This window comes from Coptis chinensis, chromosome 6 (assembly GCF_015680905.1).
Source record: "Coptis chinensis isolate HL-2020 chromosome 6, ASM1568090v1, whole genome shotgun sequence".
Taxonomy (NCBI): domain Eukaryota; kingdom Viridiplantae; phylum Streptophyta; class Magnoliopsida; order Ranunculales; family Ranunculaceae; genus Coptis; species Coptis chinensis.
The window spans coordinates 71,510,730-71,528,308 of NC_141461.1; the positions used below are offsets into that span (position 1 = coordinate 71,510,730).

General features: G+C 38.1%; 2 protein-coding genes and 1 long non-coding RNA gene across 3 annotated transcripts; all 3 read right to left on the bottom strand.

The window, feature by feature from the left end:
• Positions 1–463: 463 nt before the first annotated feature.
• LOC147494280 (uncharacterized) lies at positions 464–1,036 on the bottom strand. Its single transcript, XM_086568092.1, has one exon. The coding sequence runs from the start codon at positions 1,034–1,036 to the stop codon at positions 464–466; it is 573 nt and encodes a 190-aa protein (XP_086424218.1).
• Positions 1,037–3,016: 1,980 nt separating this feature from the next.
• On the bottom strand, positions 3,017–3,568 carry LOC147494281 (uncharacterized). Its single transcript, XM_086568093.1, has one exon. The coding sequence runs from the start codon at positions 3,566–3,568 to the stop codon at positions 3,017–3,019; it is 552 nt and encodes a 183-aa protein (XP_086424219.1).
• Positions 3,569–8,675: 5,107 nt separating this feature from the next.
• Positions 8,676–11,563, bottom strand: LOC147494282 (uncharacterized). The gene is made up of 4 exons (XR_015199912.1): positions 11,386–11,563; positions 10,070–10,156; positions 9,407–9,475; positions 8,676–9,277 (listed from the first exon to the last, which is right to left on the bottom strand). It is a non-coding gene; the product is annotated as an uncharacterized LOC147494282 (long non-coding RNA).
• Positions 11,564–17,579: the final 6,016 nt, after the last annotated feature.

Below are 17,579 nucleotides of genomic sequence, written 5' to 3' on the forward strand. Positions count from 1 at the left end.
TCAGCGATTTCCCCAAGTAAACCCGCATACTATTTAGAGCCTTCATGTTGACCAAATCTGCAAACAAGAATCTCTTCCTCTTTACTCACCAATTTCTTTCATTCCAAATTGCTTGTACAGCAGCACAAGTTATTGCCCTTATCACTTCAGACACCATTGAGTTTGGTCGACAGATGCGCATCATGCAATACCACTCCTCATGCGAGCTTCTAACCCTTCCAGGTAAACCCATCGCCTCTTTGAAACTTTGTCACACAAGCTTCGAGTACGAACAATCAAAGAAAAGGTGGGCTGAGCTTTGATCATGTGAATCACACAGACAACATCGAGAGTGCCCAATCACTTTCTTCACCATTAATCGATTTTCTGTCGGAAGAGATCCTGAGAATAATTGCCAAACAGTAAAAGAGTGTTTAGGCACTAATAGCTTACCCCACACAATCTTATACAATTTTACCTTGCTTCACACATTCTTAAGGGCTGCATACGCTGAGGAGACAATAAAAGCTCCTGAACTGGATGGGGTCCAAATGACTTGGTCTTCAGAAATGTAAGAGTTAATCTCTGTATTCATGATCCACTTCTTAACTTCACAGTCAAGTAAGTCAAGAATACTTCTTGCCCAAGCCCCATTTACAATCACTGAACTAACTAATGCATCAACTGGCACTACATCCGCAAGGAGAGCCTTCGCAATCGGATTCAGGAGGAGAGGACCTGAGCACCATGGGTCATGCCAAAAGCTAGTTCCATTCCCATTTGCTATACTGTGTCTGACATATTTCCATGTCGTGTCCCTGTGCTTAAGGATACCTCTCCACACCCATGAGCAGTCTTTCGGAGCTTTCATTGTCCAAAACTGTTTCTGCCTGATATGATATTCCCATGACCACTTGACCCAGAAGCATTCAGCTTTTTGAGCAAATTTCACCACTAACCCACAATAGGTAGCTTGATTCCACACTCTTGGATCAATCAAACCCAGCCCTCCATATTCTTTATCAAGTCGGAGCTTGAAATGACTTGCATGGTGCATTTTTTTCCCCATACTAGGTCCTACCCAGATGAATCTATTGCATATCTTCGCCACCTTATAAAGTACTGTCTTCGGGAGCACAAAGTTTGTGGCCCAATAAGTTTGAAAAGATGAAAGCACTGAGTTCACAAGTTGCACTCTTCCTGCTCTATTCAAATCCTTATTTTTTCCAGTTGGAAATCCTTCCTGTGATCTTCTCAATCAATGATAGACATTCTCGTATGCCTAACCTAGTTGCAGTGAGCGGTAGTCCCAGATAAGTGACTGGTGGAGTAACAAGAGAGATATTCATAACCCTTGCAAGTTCTAGCCCCTCCTCTTCGGACATACTTCCAGTTAGGAGTGTTGTCTTGGCATTATTGAGTTGAAGTCCTGTAGCCTTAGAGAAAGAGTTTAAAATGTCCTTGATAGCCATCATGGATTCCATATTACCTTTACAGAACAGTAAAACATCATCAGCAAAGCATAGATGTGATATAGCCATCTTACTACACTTTGAGTGGGCTAAAATCCTTTTTGATTGTAGTCCTTGAAGAAGAAGTGCACTCAGGATTTCCATCACAATCACAAATAGATAAGGGGACACATGGTCATCATGTCTCAGCCCTCGCTTCCCTTGAAAGTAGCCTTTAAGTGATCCATTTATCAGCAACGAGAAGAACGGAGAAGCATAACACATCTTGAGCCATTCGATAAACAGCATTGGAAACTTAAACTTATGGAGAATAGCTTCAAGTGCTTGCTAGGAAATAGAATCATAGGTTTTCTGGAGGTCAAGCTTTATCGCACACCTTTTCTGCCCATTCTTCCTTAAGTAGTTTCTTAAAAGTTCATGCGCCATCAGCAAATTATCCTAGATAGATCATCTCGGAACAAAGGGAGATTGGGATCTAGATACCAAGGAGGACATACAACTCTTCATCCTGTTTGTTAGTACTTTGGAAATATATTTATAAACAATATTACAACAAGCAATAGGACGGAAAGAACCCACATGTGAGGCATTATTCATCTTTGGAATTAAACTCAAAAATGTCGTATTAATACCTCATGTAATTTGCTTGTGGCTAAACATGTACTTGATGGCTTTCATGAAGTCTTCTCCTATAATGTCCCAACTCTGCTTGAAAAAAATATGCATTAAAGCCATCAGGTCTTGGGGCCTTGTTATCCTCCATGACAAACAAAGCTTCTTTGATCTTCGTGTCACAAACAGGGATTACTAGCTGCTGGCTGATGACCGGATCTACCTCTGTAATAGCAATACTACTAAGAAAATCAGCATCACATTTAGCATCAGACGACACTCCCAGGAGCTCTTGGTAATATCCCAGGAAAGCTTCAGCTACTTGTTCTTTGTCGTCCCTTCTGGCTCCATGCACATCAATAATACTCCACACCAAATTTCTAGTTTGTTTTTCCTTCAAGGCATTGAAGAAAAACTCACTACACTTATCCCCCAAAACATAGCCAATCTATATCTGTTTTATGGTACAATTCTGCTTCCTCCAGATTTAGAAACTTACACAGTTTTTCCCTTAGTGTAAATTCTTGTGCACTAAGAGAAATGTCAAGAGGTGTAAGATTGAGCCTTTCTTGGACCTCCCTCAGTTCAATCCTTGTAGCAGTTACAATTCTTTGTGTATCAGAACAGAACTTTCGCGCCCAACCTTTCAACCCTTTCAGGCTTTTAAGTTTCCTTGTTAACATAAATGGAGGACTCCCATGATCTGCCATACTCCAACACTCTCTAACAGTTGGCTCAAAATTCGGTATCCGAGTCCACACATTACAAAATTGAAAAGGAGGATGTCTTCTACCTGTGGCCATGAAGCTAACAACCAGTGGGCAGTGGTCAGAGAGACCTTGAGTTAGAACTTCAACCTTTGATGTTAGAGGGTTCAAGGACCAAGATACATTTATTAGACATCTGTCAATCTTAGACCACCTCCTGATATTATCTCCACCATTGTTCCATGTTTAAAAACAGCCAGTAGCAGTATGATCAAACAACCCTGCCACATTCAAACAACTCGCAAAAGGAAGAGTTTCCCTCGGGTGAACAGCTCTATCCCCAGCTCTTTCATGTGAGAATAGTACATTATTAAAATCTCCCATCACACACCAAGGGCCCTGAATACCTGCACTCAACAATTTTATCTCCTCCCACAAAATGAGCCTTTCATGCCCTTTATTACTTGCATAGGTGACAGTTAACAAGAACGAGAACCCATATTGTAGACTGTGGACCTTACAATGTATAAATTGGGCTCCTTCCACTTCTCTTTGTACTTCCAAAATGCTCGTATCCCATGTAAACCATATTCTGCCATATTCATCACTCGAGTAATTATGTATGATTCCCCATGATAAGCACACCATACCTGCTATAGTGGAATACTTCTCCATCCTCACCTTTGTTTCCAAAATGCCCATACAACTCAGCTTATTCTCCACAATAAAATTATTCAAATTCCTTGCTTTATTGTGGTCATCTAACCCCCGTACATTCCAGCTACATACTCTGATCATTGCTAAAGATGTTGTTTAATGACCTCGTCGCTTACGACAACCTTTGAGCGAAAATTTTAATTAGCTTTTTAGAATGGGGACCTTTTTTAGGGCGACTTGTAGTAATGGTAGTTAAGTTACATTAGTGATCCTGTGCTCCGTTTATTACCAGTTTTAGTTAAATCTTTTTTAGTTTCCCTCTCTTATCCGAATAAAGCTCAAGTTTATATCCTTTTCTGGTAAAATCCTACACTGGCTACAGTGTGAGTTCAGAGAAGGAAGGAGAGTTCAAAGGTCATGGCTTCATCTAGCAACCCCATCGAGACAGCAGAGATTACAAACCAAAGGAGTACTACCAACAGTTCATGGAGTTCGTTGTTTGGCAGATCAGGAGGCCAAGGGTCTAACGTAGTGTTCAAGGAGTTCCCGCCTATTACCATTGATGGAGTAGCGCAAGTCCTTGAGGAACTTGTTGAACAGGGAATCAAACAATGGGATGAACATCTGGTGGGATACTTTGTGGATAAAAGACTGTCTTTTCTCACGGTGAAGGCTGTGCTGGAGAAGAGATGGAGCTTGAAGGGTTCCTTTGAAATAACTACTGACAAGGAGATGTTTTATATGAGTTTTACCAGTGCTGAAGATTGGCAAATGGTATTGGAAGGGGGACTGGTGTTCATTGCGGGGCAAGTGTTCGTTATAAAGCCATGGTCAGTGGAGGTTGACAGCTATAAGAATGAGGTGGCTACAATCCTGATATGGGTGAAGTTACTGGATTACCAAAGGAGATGTGGATGTTTGATGGATTGTTATATCTCACCAGTTTGGTTGGTGGAACCCCAAAATTCATGGATGAAGCAACAGCAAAGCGGAAAAGGCTATCCTTTGCCCGATTTTGTATTGAGTTCCCTGTCAACCATAGTTACAAAGATTCGATTAAGATTAAAGCTGGCAATCGAGAAATTGTCATTCCACTGGAGTATCCCTAGAAGCCACTGTCATGTGAAAAGTGTAACCGGTTTGGGCATGATACAGCTCAGTGTGTTGTGAAGGTCAATAGAGTGTGGGCGCGAAGGCAGCAAGGGCAGCCAAGTGCAGCACGAGGGTAGAGAGTAGAACCAAATAGGGGAGAGTCTACGAGTGTTGTAGCTGAACAGCAAGGGGAAAGCAACATAAGTATTCGAAGGGTTGAAGAAGTGGACTTGTCGCTTGCAATTGCAACTCAAATAGTGGAAGTTAGGAGACAAAATGATGATGGGGGAGGGAGTTTGTTGGAGGAACAGAGAGGTTCAACGCAGCAGCCACTAGCAGACGAATGCCCTACTCAAATACAACTGGTAGCTCCTGGAAGAGTAGAATGTACTTTCCCAGAGTTAATAGGAAATCCAGAAGTACTAGCTATAGAAGGAGTACAAGGCCCATTACAAGGCAGAAATGAGCACCCTGAGACTAGCCTGTTTAATGCTAAGCGAAACATTTTTGAGGAGTTGGCGGATTTGGAAGAGGATGATTTATCAGATGCTGAACCATAACTCTTCAGTGATTTGATGGCCAACCTTACTCCGTTGAGAATGGCTCTAGATCCTACTACGGTGGAAATGGCCACTGTGCATACCCTTGTCCAAACAAGGGCACAGAAGAAAAAAAATGCAGAGTCCCAAACTATACCTGGGCAGCGAGGAAGGGGAAGGTCCAAAGGTCGTGGATTTGCAAGTTGTGTACTTTTAGGTTGTTGGAAGTTTGGAGTTTGGAGTTTGGTTCTACCATTTAACTGGAAAAGAACAAGGCTAAATGGGGTTTGACATTCAAATTGTGGGCTTTAGGCCCAAACTCTACTTTAACACACTCAGATATGCCACATAAAGTATCATACTGAGAACTTTTTGCATAATAGTTAACACACTGCAATATGTCATATAGAGTATCATATTCCAAATTATACCACATAAAGTGTGATATGCAGAACTTTTATCATTTCAATAGACTCATGGACTAACAAGTTCCAACATCAGTGAACTTCTTTTTGAACTGTAATAAACAAAATCATAACCACCTCAAATCATAATATCTATCCGATTCATGAAGCCAAAATAAAGACCATTGTAACAATTGCTCTAACTATTACAACAATCGCTAAATCTTAGAGAACAACTACTTCAAACAACACAAATACTTTATATTGTTCAGTTGCACATCTTTTTCCCTTACATCAAATATCTGACATGTGGAAAAACACCCACCCATCCTCACTACAAAACTTCACAACATTGAATTTTTCTGGAGTGTTGTACCCAATATCATAACCTGGAACATCACCACCAGGAACATGACCAACTTCACCATTAGGAACATCACCACCACAAAATCCTGTAAGTTCAACAGAAAATAAAAATAAAAGACTTGCCCGAACCGTACAATCTAAGTTTACACTATAACGTCATCACCATCTAAGTTAAACAAGTGAGAAACCAAAACATATGTTGTACCTTGCTCACCATTGTGTTTATGTGGATGTGGACACCTAGGCTTTTTGTGCTCCATAGATTGGAAGTTGCTACACTTGTACCTTCGAGATCGCAGTGTTCCTTTATCCAATCTCACTAATTAAGGCCATGAAACAAACAACATTTACTTACTTATAACCCAAAGAAATAAAATGTCATGTGCTCCAAAAGGAATTTTCTAAAACTAAAAGTGAGATGTACATGCATGTATGTTCTTATATGTCTTCCCACACCTTGTAGTAACATATTTTGATGTAGGTAAAAGATAAATGGACACTCTTGTCAATGCACGTTATCCACAGGTCTATACGGAACTGAATTTTATAACGTCAAACTTTCAACTTACACCCTGTATCTCTGTTCAACTCATCATCTTCCTCACATAGGTCGGCAACTCGAGTAGTGCGTTCAACATAGTTGCAGTTGATACTTAGACCTGTAAAATAGTGCAACACAACGAAAATGTTGCTGAAATAAAGTAGAATCAACAACTAATCAAAAAATGCAATTGGAAATATAGACATTACAAAGTTGGAACCATACCAAAGAAAAAATCGCAAAGGTAAATAAAGCTTACCTCCGTCCTCTAGATGCAAGAGTGTGCATGTGGGTTTTGTGTGACATGTCTGACCACAATGGCCACACTTATTCTTTTTGGTCTCATTGTGACCTTGTAATCTTCTAGGATTTTGCGGTCGGCCCTTGGATTTTACATGTGGGAGATCATTAACGGATTGCTGATGTGTGGTTTTAGGCAGAGTAAAAGGCATCTCAAAAGGAACACGTGGATTGCCTTCATAAGCTGGTGAAGTCTCATCGGTTATTGGATTTTCCGGTGGACTGTTAGGCATCTTAAAAGGAGCATGTAGACTGCTTTCAGAAGCAGATGGAGTTCGATTCTTTCTAGAAAAAGAAGCTAAAAAAACTTTGGAAGCTTCACTTATTTCCGCTGTTTGGGAGGCCCATGAACATATCTCATTACATTTTGTTGTAAGATCACTGAAATGTATAACAGAGGCCGCTCGATCAGAAAAGTTGGGATCTCCTCATGGAACAACTAATTTAGCATCTCGTGTCCATCTCCTTAAAAAGCAGCCCTGAGGTATCACACCAACATCCTCATGTTTGTAAACTGAAATGATATGTCTACATAGAAATTCATATGACTCAAATAGCCCACATGAATAGCTAGCACCCTGCAATATAACATTGTATCTCACAGTCGACTTTTTTTGCCTGTTCAAATGGCGACTCATGGTGTACACACGAATATTGTCACCCACATCTTTTTTACCGACTGTAGTGTACATCATTTCGTCCTTTAATTGCTTCTTAAAACAATCAAAAGAAGCTCGAGTATATATAGATGTAGCCTGATTTGCATATTCGATCAAGTGGGTATGAAGGACTAGTTTGGTTACTTTCGTCATCACCTCTTCCTCGTGCTCTCGGTGCCGGATATTTGCAACTACCACTTCCATTTTTCCAAACAGCTCAAGCAACTACATTCCATCTTTCACATGAAGCAGGATTACGGAGTTTATACTCTCGCAACGTTGGGTGCTTCTGCAACCGGCAAAGAACTCACCATGGAGATATGTTTTTGCCCACATTAGAAACAATCAATGTTCTTATTCATTTGACATTCGAGAAAAGCTCAACATGATACACCTTTCTAACCGTCATAATAATACTGCACGTCACTTTTTAAATGAACAAAAGAGCAAATATGTGTGATTTACGGTTCCCTAAACACTTTGCATTCAAATTGTCCAAATCACACACCATTCAATTATGAAATTTTACCTAGACATGAAAAAGAGAAGGAGCCAAAAGAGAAATCAACTAACCTCATACTTAGAATTGTTGAAGATCAAAGTACACTACGATAAATGGAGGCAAGGTTTCTCCAGTTAAACAGATTTTAGTTCGCGCCATATGGAGGTTAGAGGGAAAGAAGATGTGTTGTTACTTTCTTACCCTTAACTATTCCTTTTGCTTGTGGCATACTCTTATTAAACGACTAAATATAGCATACTCCTATTAAACGACTAGATGTAGCATGCTTCTATTAAACTACTATATGTAACATATCATTTAGCATCCAACAGCAAATGACATATTGTAGTCAACTACATGAAAAAATGAATTGAACCACTCCCATTAACACTGGAGAAAAGTTCTTACACTAGAAGTAATAACCTTGTTTGTGTGCTTTGTTTTTCTAGGCTCCCACTGTTTCTATTTGTATTTTGATCTTTTTTGTTTTTTCTTGTTTTAGCTTTGTCATTGTATTACACTAACGAAGGTGAACAAATCTGAAAACCACAATTTCAGTAATACAAACTTCGAACCATATTACATATATATGAGTCATTGAAAGCAAATCACTTATATATCAACTGGACAATGGGTAAGACATTCACAAACCAGATCTGAGCTGATTAATTATTTTCAGTTTTATATCCAAGATTAGAAAATATCCCTACGTGAAATATGGTCAGACACACTAGCTTTCCGGTATTTCTTAGGCTTTCTTTTGCAGGGAGAAAACAAGAGGGCATGTAAACACTCAAAACAACAGACCAAGTGCTCAGCAAACATAATGGATTCCATCCTTCACATTTATAAAACAGTCAAATATATACCTTAATCAAAGTGGTAGTTAACAAGTGAATATCAAAATACAATTCAGTTGTGTAACTTGAAATTACATGACGAGGGGCAAAACAACAACCATACAACATCTGTGCTAATGGTACATATAGCAACACTACAAACTAAATGTTTGAAAGGCTGTTGATAAGTACTCTGTTACTGTGTAGGCATATGACTCAAACTAATTATTTATTGGGACTCGTTTTTCCTACATTCCAGGATGAGACTAAACAATCCTAATGTTGGGACTCATAAGAGCAACTGTGAGATATCTCAAAGTGGACAGCTTACAATGGTACTATCATTTTCTCAAGCTCAGTGGAAAAACAACCTGAAAAAATGACCAAAAAAGTTTCCACCTATACTACTGTTAACCAATAGAGAAGAGTTTTCTCGACATCTATGACAGTGTGCAATCACAAGTTCTTGCGCAAGGATCCTTGATCTAGTTCCAGCTTACTCTTAGTCTTCATTTTTGTTTTGACCCTTGACTTTGACATCAGTGTCTGTACTGTGTTTGCAAATTCCCAACAGCCATTACAACCAGAAGGATCCCACAAACTACTACCTACAAAAAGTATTGCACAAGTAAAACATTATTCTACTAAATCAGCACTAGGGGAACAAATTAGCATCAAAAGATAATGTGAAGCGTAACCAACACTTGGTAAAATTATATCACATGAAACTTCCTTACCTACCATTCAGAGACAACGCCAACTAGTGCAGTTTTAAGTAGTAAGAGCCCAATGTATGCTTCGAAACCCTGAAAATAAAGGAAAATTCTAATAATAAGACAATAACGAAGTCCACGCTCATCAATAATGTTAAACAACATTTCACTGAAACTGAGTTTCTGTTTACATATAATTACCAACTTAATCATTTACATCTTCAAATTGTCAAAACACTGGAATTTATATTCACATGCTACACCATTTATTTATACTTGCATTGGATCACCAACCTACTGCACTAGGTGTATATATACGTGGTCAACCTATGCTATACGAATAAAGCAGCAGTAAACTTGACACGCAATCACAAAAAAAATTAATAGATTACTGCAATTACTGTCAACATCTGAAAACAGTTAACTAGATAACCATACATTTACTATGAACGAGTTTCAAAGTTTCACAAGCCTTTATTGAACGGGCCTAAATCATGTGGAGAATGTCACCGGTAACTAATAGATTCTTGTTAAGATTTTCTTTTGTGACAGAATCAAGCTCTTATCAGAAGGGGATCAATGGAGAAAAATGTAGACAAAAATGTAGACACTAGAATGGAGGAAACCCAGAGTGACATTTTTCTTGAATCAAAGAAAAATATGACAAAGCTGCAGCCAATCACTCACCTGTAATATAAAAAGTATGGGGCACAAAATCCACAATTGACCTTCTACACCAGCAGTTTCTCCCCATATGACATCCATTCTCTTTGCCTGAAAATTTTAGAGGAAGAAACCAAAACGATAAAAACGTTAGGGCCACCAGAGTTATCACATATGAAGAATGTCAAAGATGAGAAGAATGGGATCTGTAAAAAAAAGATTAACCAATCCCCACCACGAGAACCATGTGTTTCAGAATCAGACAATTGGTTCATAAAATTATGGCAAACTTAAAAAGTTCCACAGGTACATTTGAGGTGTGGACATTCTCACAGGGGGATGAGCACGTGGGAGAACATTGGGAGTGCTCTCCTGTTGTATCATGTCTTGATTTGAATTTTTATTTGATTTTGTTTTCTTCCTTGCTTCTTTTATTCCTTGTAATAAAGCGCATTTCGTCCTACTCTAAAAAATAAGAGTAATCATCACATTAATAAAAAAATTATCACCTACAGTAAATTCCAAAGTTTCTAAAAATACTTGACAAGCAAAAATATTGACTGAAGAAAATCATTCCTAAAAATCCTCTGCTTCTTCAAAAAGGAAATGGCCGGAGAATGTGTTGTAACTTGCAAGTGGTTTCTTTGTTTGGGTCATGAGCTTCTCTCGCATGAGAGAGCACCATCTACATGACTAAAGTTGGTTGTTATTATGTTATATCATGCATAAAACGGTACATATACACTACTGCAACCCTACCAAACAACCTAGAGCAGAAAAAGAAAAGGTTCCACCTATTTCTTATTGCTTCCTCTTGAATAGAACTAACTACAAACCCTTACCCTTGAATCAAGAGGATGCAATCACGTACAAACCCCAACCATGACCCAAGTGCCCAACCAACTAGAGCAAAACAATTCTACTAATTAAGGTTCTTATTTCAAGAAATTTCATGAACTTATTAGTTCAAACCCCTGAGGAACTACATTAATGAGTTAAATAGGACAACAGCTCTTTAAGAGTCATTTATACAACGTGTACTATACATAATTAGCTAAAACCTATGCAATTAATCTTCCTACAAGCAGAACTTGGACAGATAATTGACCTGTAAGTCTATAACCATCCAAGTTATTCAAACCTGGAAATCAGCTGAAAACTGAAACAACTCATTAGTTCTACGGTTCTACTTCTACCACATGCATATTTGCATACCGACTCCAAGCCCAACCAGTTAGTCATATGTCAACAGAATTACAAACAACAATTTCATCTACTTGATCCTTAAACCCCAAATCCCAAAAACAAATAAAACATAAATAAAGGGGTTGATTGCTTACATGCAACGAGTGAAGAAGTAGCTCTGACGAAAAGAAGAAGTGTTTGGGCACGTTGAGGAGGAGGGAGTTGGGAAAAGAACATCTGGATGATAAATTTTTGGAGAGAGTTTCACAGTGAGAGAGAGAGAGTTTCGCAGTGAGAGAGAGCCTTTACGTTTTTACATTCACTGTTGTTGTTGACTAAAACTTAAACACCCGGTCACAAATTTTAAAAGGAGTGGTTCACAGCCCTGCGCACCCTAGACGCCCTCTTCTTATAATACGATACTATTCCTATAGATTTTAATAGTGTTGCAACCATGTATCCCTATTCCTATTCCTATAATATGCAATTAAAACCCACACCTTGATCATACGCACCTTAAAACAAATCTTCTAGCAATAAATTAAAATGTATATAGCGCGTTTGAAAAAATATTGATATGGATGCATGCCCAGGAGAATCAACCTTAAACCACGTATACAAAACTAATCTATATATCAAAACAGATCAGAGGCTTCAAAAAACCAATCTCATATGTTTTGATATATAGATTAGTTTGAAGAGGTCTTAACTCTCAAGTTCATTCATGAAGTAGGATAGCGGGTAGTTTGAACTTTGAAGTAGGAAAAGTTAATCTAGTTTGAAGAGTTATGGGCATATAGTGCATGAGTGTAGTGGTTTTGAAGCTTGTTGGCCAAGTTCTTTCTTTCATGAATTCAGTTTCATTTGTATTCAGACATTATGAAGGGAATGCCAAAGTAGTCTTATTATTGTTAAAATTGTTTGTGCAGTTGGTGAGCAGAGCCTTTAATAAACATAAATCTATCTACAATCTTGTTCAATGTATCAAATTGTGGGCGTAACGTTTTTTTTACCACCTTATGGACATTGGAACTAGGGGTGGGCAATGGGCCGGGTCGGGCTAGCCCGGCCCTAAACATTTAAAAGCCCTTTAGATATTAAGGTCGGGTCGGCCCGGCCCTAAAGTCAATATAGGGTCGGGTCACAAGTCTAAATCTCAAGCCCTGACTCTACTCTAAGCCCTCTTTAAAGGCTTTAGGGTCGGGTTTTAGGGCCGGGCCTATATATTTTCTTCGTTTTACAAATGTCATTTTTCAGACAAAGGTTGTTTTTTTGGTTTCTATGTTACAAATGTCTATTATGTATTTCGTTTTAATGGTGTGGACGGAAACCTTTAGTTCTAGACTTGGCTTGGATGTGAATAAAAATATAATTTATAAGAAGTAAGTAGGAAAATAAATTGAGAATAATAAGTTCTAGACTTTGATTTGATGATCAAAGGAATAAAGTCTTATTTTTTTATTAGGCTAGCGCTCATTGTTCTTCATGGCTGCTAGATAGGTTGATAAGTTTTTGTTATATAAGACAAGTTAATGAAAGTACCTTTGGGTGTAAATGATAAATTACAAAGGACAATGTTATTTTAATTTAAAATATTTAACAAAGAGTTGGATAATTATGGTACTTATATTTATAGTGAAAATGTAAAACTATAACTAGGGCTTGGTTAGGACTGAATTAGGGTCGGGCCTATGTTTCAGAACCTTAGCCCTAGCCCTGCCCTAGAAGCCTTAGGGTCAGATCGGCCCTGCCCTAAACTCTATGAGGGCTTTAGTTGTGAGGGCTTTATAGGGCTTAGGGTCGGGTCGGTCAGGGTCGGATTAGGGTCGTTAGGGCCAAATTCTCACCCCTAATTGGAACAATGGAGAGAATTGACAAGCACGCAATGTGCAAATTAGAAATGTAACATAATAGGATACTTGTAGGCAATATGGGGAAATCAGTCAGATGTGATGGAATTACATTAGTTGTATCTTGTAGAGGGTGTTGTTTTTGTGGGAGAAATTTGAATGTTATGTAATGGACATAATATATATGATACTAAGTAATAATATATATTAATGATTTATTGTTGTGTTGTTTACATTTTGCAGAAGTTCTTGTGTGTTTTTGGTTAGTGATTGTTTAATCCATATCATTCACGTAAGCCGGACATTGTTTGGGATCATGGAAAATCATTTGATGATGATCGCAAGAAATCTCAGTGTAACTACTATAAAAAAAATTATGATGTATGGTGGTGTTAGAGCAAGTCCAATGGGGAGCTATATGGGCTGCTAAAGGCAAATATAGCACCCCAACCACAAAAATGTCATTCTAATGGGGCTGCTAAAAGGGTCTTAAATTTGGAAGGAGTGAAAAACCCAGCCAAAGTTAAGACCTTCGCTAGCAGCTGCTATAAAAAGTTCGGGAGACGGACGGCATAGTTTCTACCGTCCGTGTGTTAAATTTTGACGGACGGCAGAAATTGTGCCGTCCGTCCAAAAAAAATTCAAAAAATAATGGACGGACGGCAAAAACTATGTCGTCCGTATCATTTAGCCCTTCAAAATAGACAATGCGATTGGATTGGTTTTTTTATTTTAGGGAGCCAAATTTGGCTAGGCAAGCTAAAAGGCCTATGTGACACTTTTAGCAGCTCTCCATTGGACTTGCTCTTAGAAGACTTAAACTACGCTTGGCTGGGACATGCAGTGCAGCGATGCAAAAAAGTGTAAGTTGGTTCCTGTTGAAGTACATCGCAGTGTCGCACGATAAGGAAACTGTGGGCAGATTGCGAGTATCTACTATTTCTAAAGGATGGCCAAAATAATCACAGGTAAAATTCGTGGGTTGTCTTGCTATAAGTCTCGAATTACTACTCATGTTCACAACATACACATGAACATCTTAAGTAAATTGTGGATGTAATTGCACGTGAAGATGGTTACCCATTTTGTTAAGAAACTTTAAGTGTATGAGTGTTGGAGTTATCCCTCACATGAGGAGAGAAACTGGAGCTGGACAGAAACGGGCAAATTCAGCGTCGCCGAGTCGAGGCCAGCGCCAGCCGATGAGAGAATAACATAGAATACCAGCTCAAAGTGGCCAGCCAGCGACTCGCCCTCAGTCTTCACTAGCGACTTCGGCTTCGAGCATAAATTTTGTGGGCCTAGCTACAAAGATTGCCATGCGAAATTTGGTTTTGGAGATAAAACCAAAAATCAAGGTTTTGGAAAACCTAACCTAACGAACCAAACAAGTCGGAAGGATTGGAATCCGGACTAAAAACAAGAGAGAACCTTTTTACAGAGATACAACCCCTCAAAAGAGATAAGAGTGATCTAGTAAGGTGAGAGACTGAAAGGAGAGATTGTAATCTTCCTTCCCATTTTATTAAGAACCGCTCTTTGTGAAGTAGGCATCATTGGCCGAACCACGGTAAATCTTTGTGTTGTGGTTTGTTGTTTAACTGCTTTACATTATTATATGTTGTTGATAGTTGTTTAGTGAGTTGGGCATGTTAGTATAGGTTGTAGTTGATATTTAGATTTTGTCCGGAGTTGAAGTGTGTTCATACAAGTTATCTGTGTAGTGGGGAACCGATTGGTATTGGTGTAATCCCCAACAATGAGGTCGTTTTCTAATGCTATGCTCATTAGAATAAATATTTTATATGCATTAATCTAGTTGACTTCATACTTTAAATGTTTCCTGTTGCACTTTAGATAATTACACTAGCATGTTCCTTTGTATGTGGTAAACAAGGTAAGTAGTACCCACATGATTGTTATCCATACTTGTTAAATGTCATTATAACTATTTTGAGTATTTTCATTTGCGTGTGCACTGTTTCTGGTGAACAACCGTTGCCTTAGTTGAATAAAATCTAAATTTAAGATAGACCAAAACTAATTAAGGCCAAAACTAATAGAATCTATTGTGTGACCTTATTATTTTCTTATATAGATATATGTGAGAAAAGTCCAAAACTAATTAAGGTCTTATATGCTTTTTTTTTTGTCTTCTTTAGACTTTCTTCTTCTCTTTTTCAATAGCAAGTATATAATTTTAGTACGTTTTGTCTAGAGTGCAACTCTAATATTGCCACTCTAATCTCACACTTCTCCTCAGCCGTCCGATCCACCTTAAGATCTGATGATCTAATTCACTCAAAAAATCCGATATTTCAAAATTTCATAATATTTCAAAATCCAAAAAACGAAATAAACCAAATACGCGATATTTGAGAACTCTCTCTCTTGGCTTCTTCTTCTCCACTCAATTCTAATCTTCTTTAACGAAACTTATCGACGAGCGACGAGCCACTCAATTCACCCAATATGACAGAGTTCATCGCTAACAAGTGGAAAAATTAGGTTGGTTATAGATCCCAAATTAGATCTGATCCGAAAACAAATAAAATAAATAATCCTCAATTTGCATGCTTTGTTTCAATTCCCTCTCCTTTTCCCCCAATTCTGAAGGTTAGTTTTTCTCATTGAAAATTTAACTAATTAGAGATTACTATTGTTTTTTTATCAGGGATTTTAATGTAATTGGATCTATTGATTGTGATAATTTAATCATATTTGTTGTTATTTATATTGTTTATGTTTCTGATGCTAGTAGATTGAAATTGACGTTATTTTAATTTGTGAATTTGATGGATAGAGAATTGGAGAATTGGGGATTTAGGTGAATTAGGGATCTATAGTTCAAATTTGGGGATTAGAACTGCTAATTGTTTTTTTATTTTGGTAAAATGTATGGATTGAATGGGAGAATTGGGAATCTATGAAATGATGCATTTTAGGTGAATTAGGGATCTAGAATAGAAATTTGGATTTTAGGTGACAAAGTTCAACAGAAGGTGAACTCTGTCAAAGTTTTAACTAGCATATTCGGTGAACTCTTTCAGAGTTTTGAACTCTGTCAGAGCTCGGTGAACTCTGTCAGAGTTCGGTGAAGTAGCATATTCGGTGAACTCTGTCAGAGTTCGGTGAAGTAGCATATTCGGTGAACTCTGTCAGAGTTCGGTGAACTCTATCAGAGTTTTGAACTATGTCAGAGTTTGGTAAACTCTGTCAGAGTTCAAAACTCTGAAGTAGCATATTCGGTGAACTCTGTCAGAGTTTTGAACTCTGTCAGAGTTCGGTGAACTCTATCAGAGTTTTGAACTCTTTCAAAGTTTTGAACTCTGTCAGAGTTCGGTGAAGTAGCATATTCGGTGAACTCTGTCAGAGTTTTGAACTCTGTCAGAGTTCGGTGAAGTAGCATATTCGGTGAACTCTGTCAGAGTTTTGAACTCTGTCAGAGTTCGGTGAACTCTATCAAAGTTTTGAACTCTTTCAGATTTTTGAACTCTTTCAGAGTTCGGTGAAGTATATATTCGTGAACTCACCGAGTTCGTGAAAAGCATATTCGGTGAACTCTCTCAGAGTTTTGAACTCTTTCAGAGTTTTGAACTCTGTCAAAGTTCGGTGAAGTAGCATATTCGGTGAACTCTGTCAGAGTTCGGTGAAGTAGCATATTCGGTGAACTCTATCAGAGTTTTGAACTCTGTCAGAGTTCAAAACTCTGAAGTAGCATATTCGGTGAACTCTGTCAGAGTTCGGTGAACTCTATCAGAGTTTTGAACTCTGTCAGAGTTCGGTGAACTCAATCAGAGTTTTGAACTCTTTCAGAGTTTTGAACTCTGTCAGAGTTCGGTGAAGTAGCATATTCGGTGAACTCTGTCAGAGTTCGGTGAACTTTGTTAGAGTTCGGAGAAGTAGCATATTCGGTGAACTTTGTCAGAGTTTTGAACTCTGTCAGAGTTCGGAGAAGTAGCATATTCGGTGAACTCTGTCAGAGTTCGGTGAAGTAGCATATTCGGTGAACTTTGTCAGAGTTTTGAATACTGTCAAAGTTCAGTGAACTCTATCAGAGTTTTGAACTCTGTCAGAGTTCGGTGAAGTAGCATATTTGGTGAAATCTGTCAGAGTTTTGAATTCTGTCAAAGTTCGATGAACTCTATCAGAGTTTTGAACTCTGTCAGAGTTCGGTGAACTCTGTCAGAGTTTTGATGTTTAAGTTATTTACACTGTTTATGTACATTGGGATTTTTGACTGTTTAAGTTATTTATATTTTTAATTTTTTCGATTTATAGAAATGGAGACAGAGACATCAATGTTATGTTTATCCAAGTTCAAAATAAATAAATCATTAAATCAAGCAATGAAGTTATGAACTTATTGTCTCTCCCGATATCACTAGATTTTTATTTGAGGCCATATCGACCGAGTATCGCTTTGCTTGATTCAAAATAAATATATAGCTCTGTTTCAGGTAACTATTCTATCTTTCTATCTTTCTATCTTTTTTTTT

Bases quoted from the DNA above. Each gene is read 5' to 3' on its own strand.
- LOC147494280 (XM_086568092.1), bottom strand. From the start codon at position 1,036: ATGCACCATGCAAGTCATTTCAAGCTCCGACTTGATAAAGAATATGGA.
- LOC147494281 (XM_086568093.1), bottom strand. From the start codon at position 3,568: ATGATCAGAGTATGTAGCTGGAATGTACGGGGGTTAGATGACCACAAT.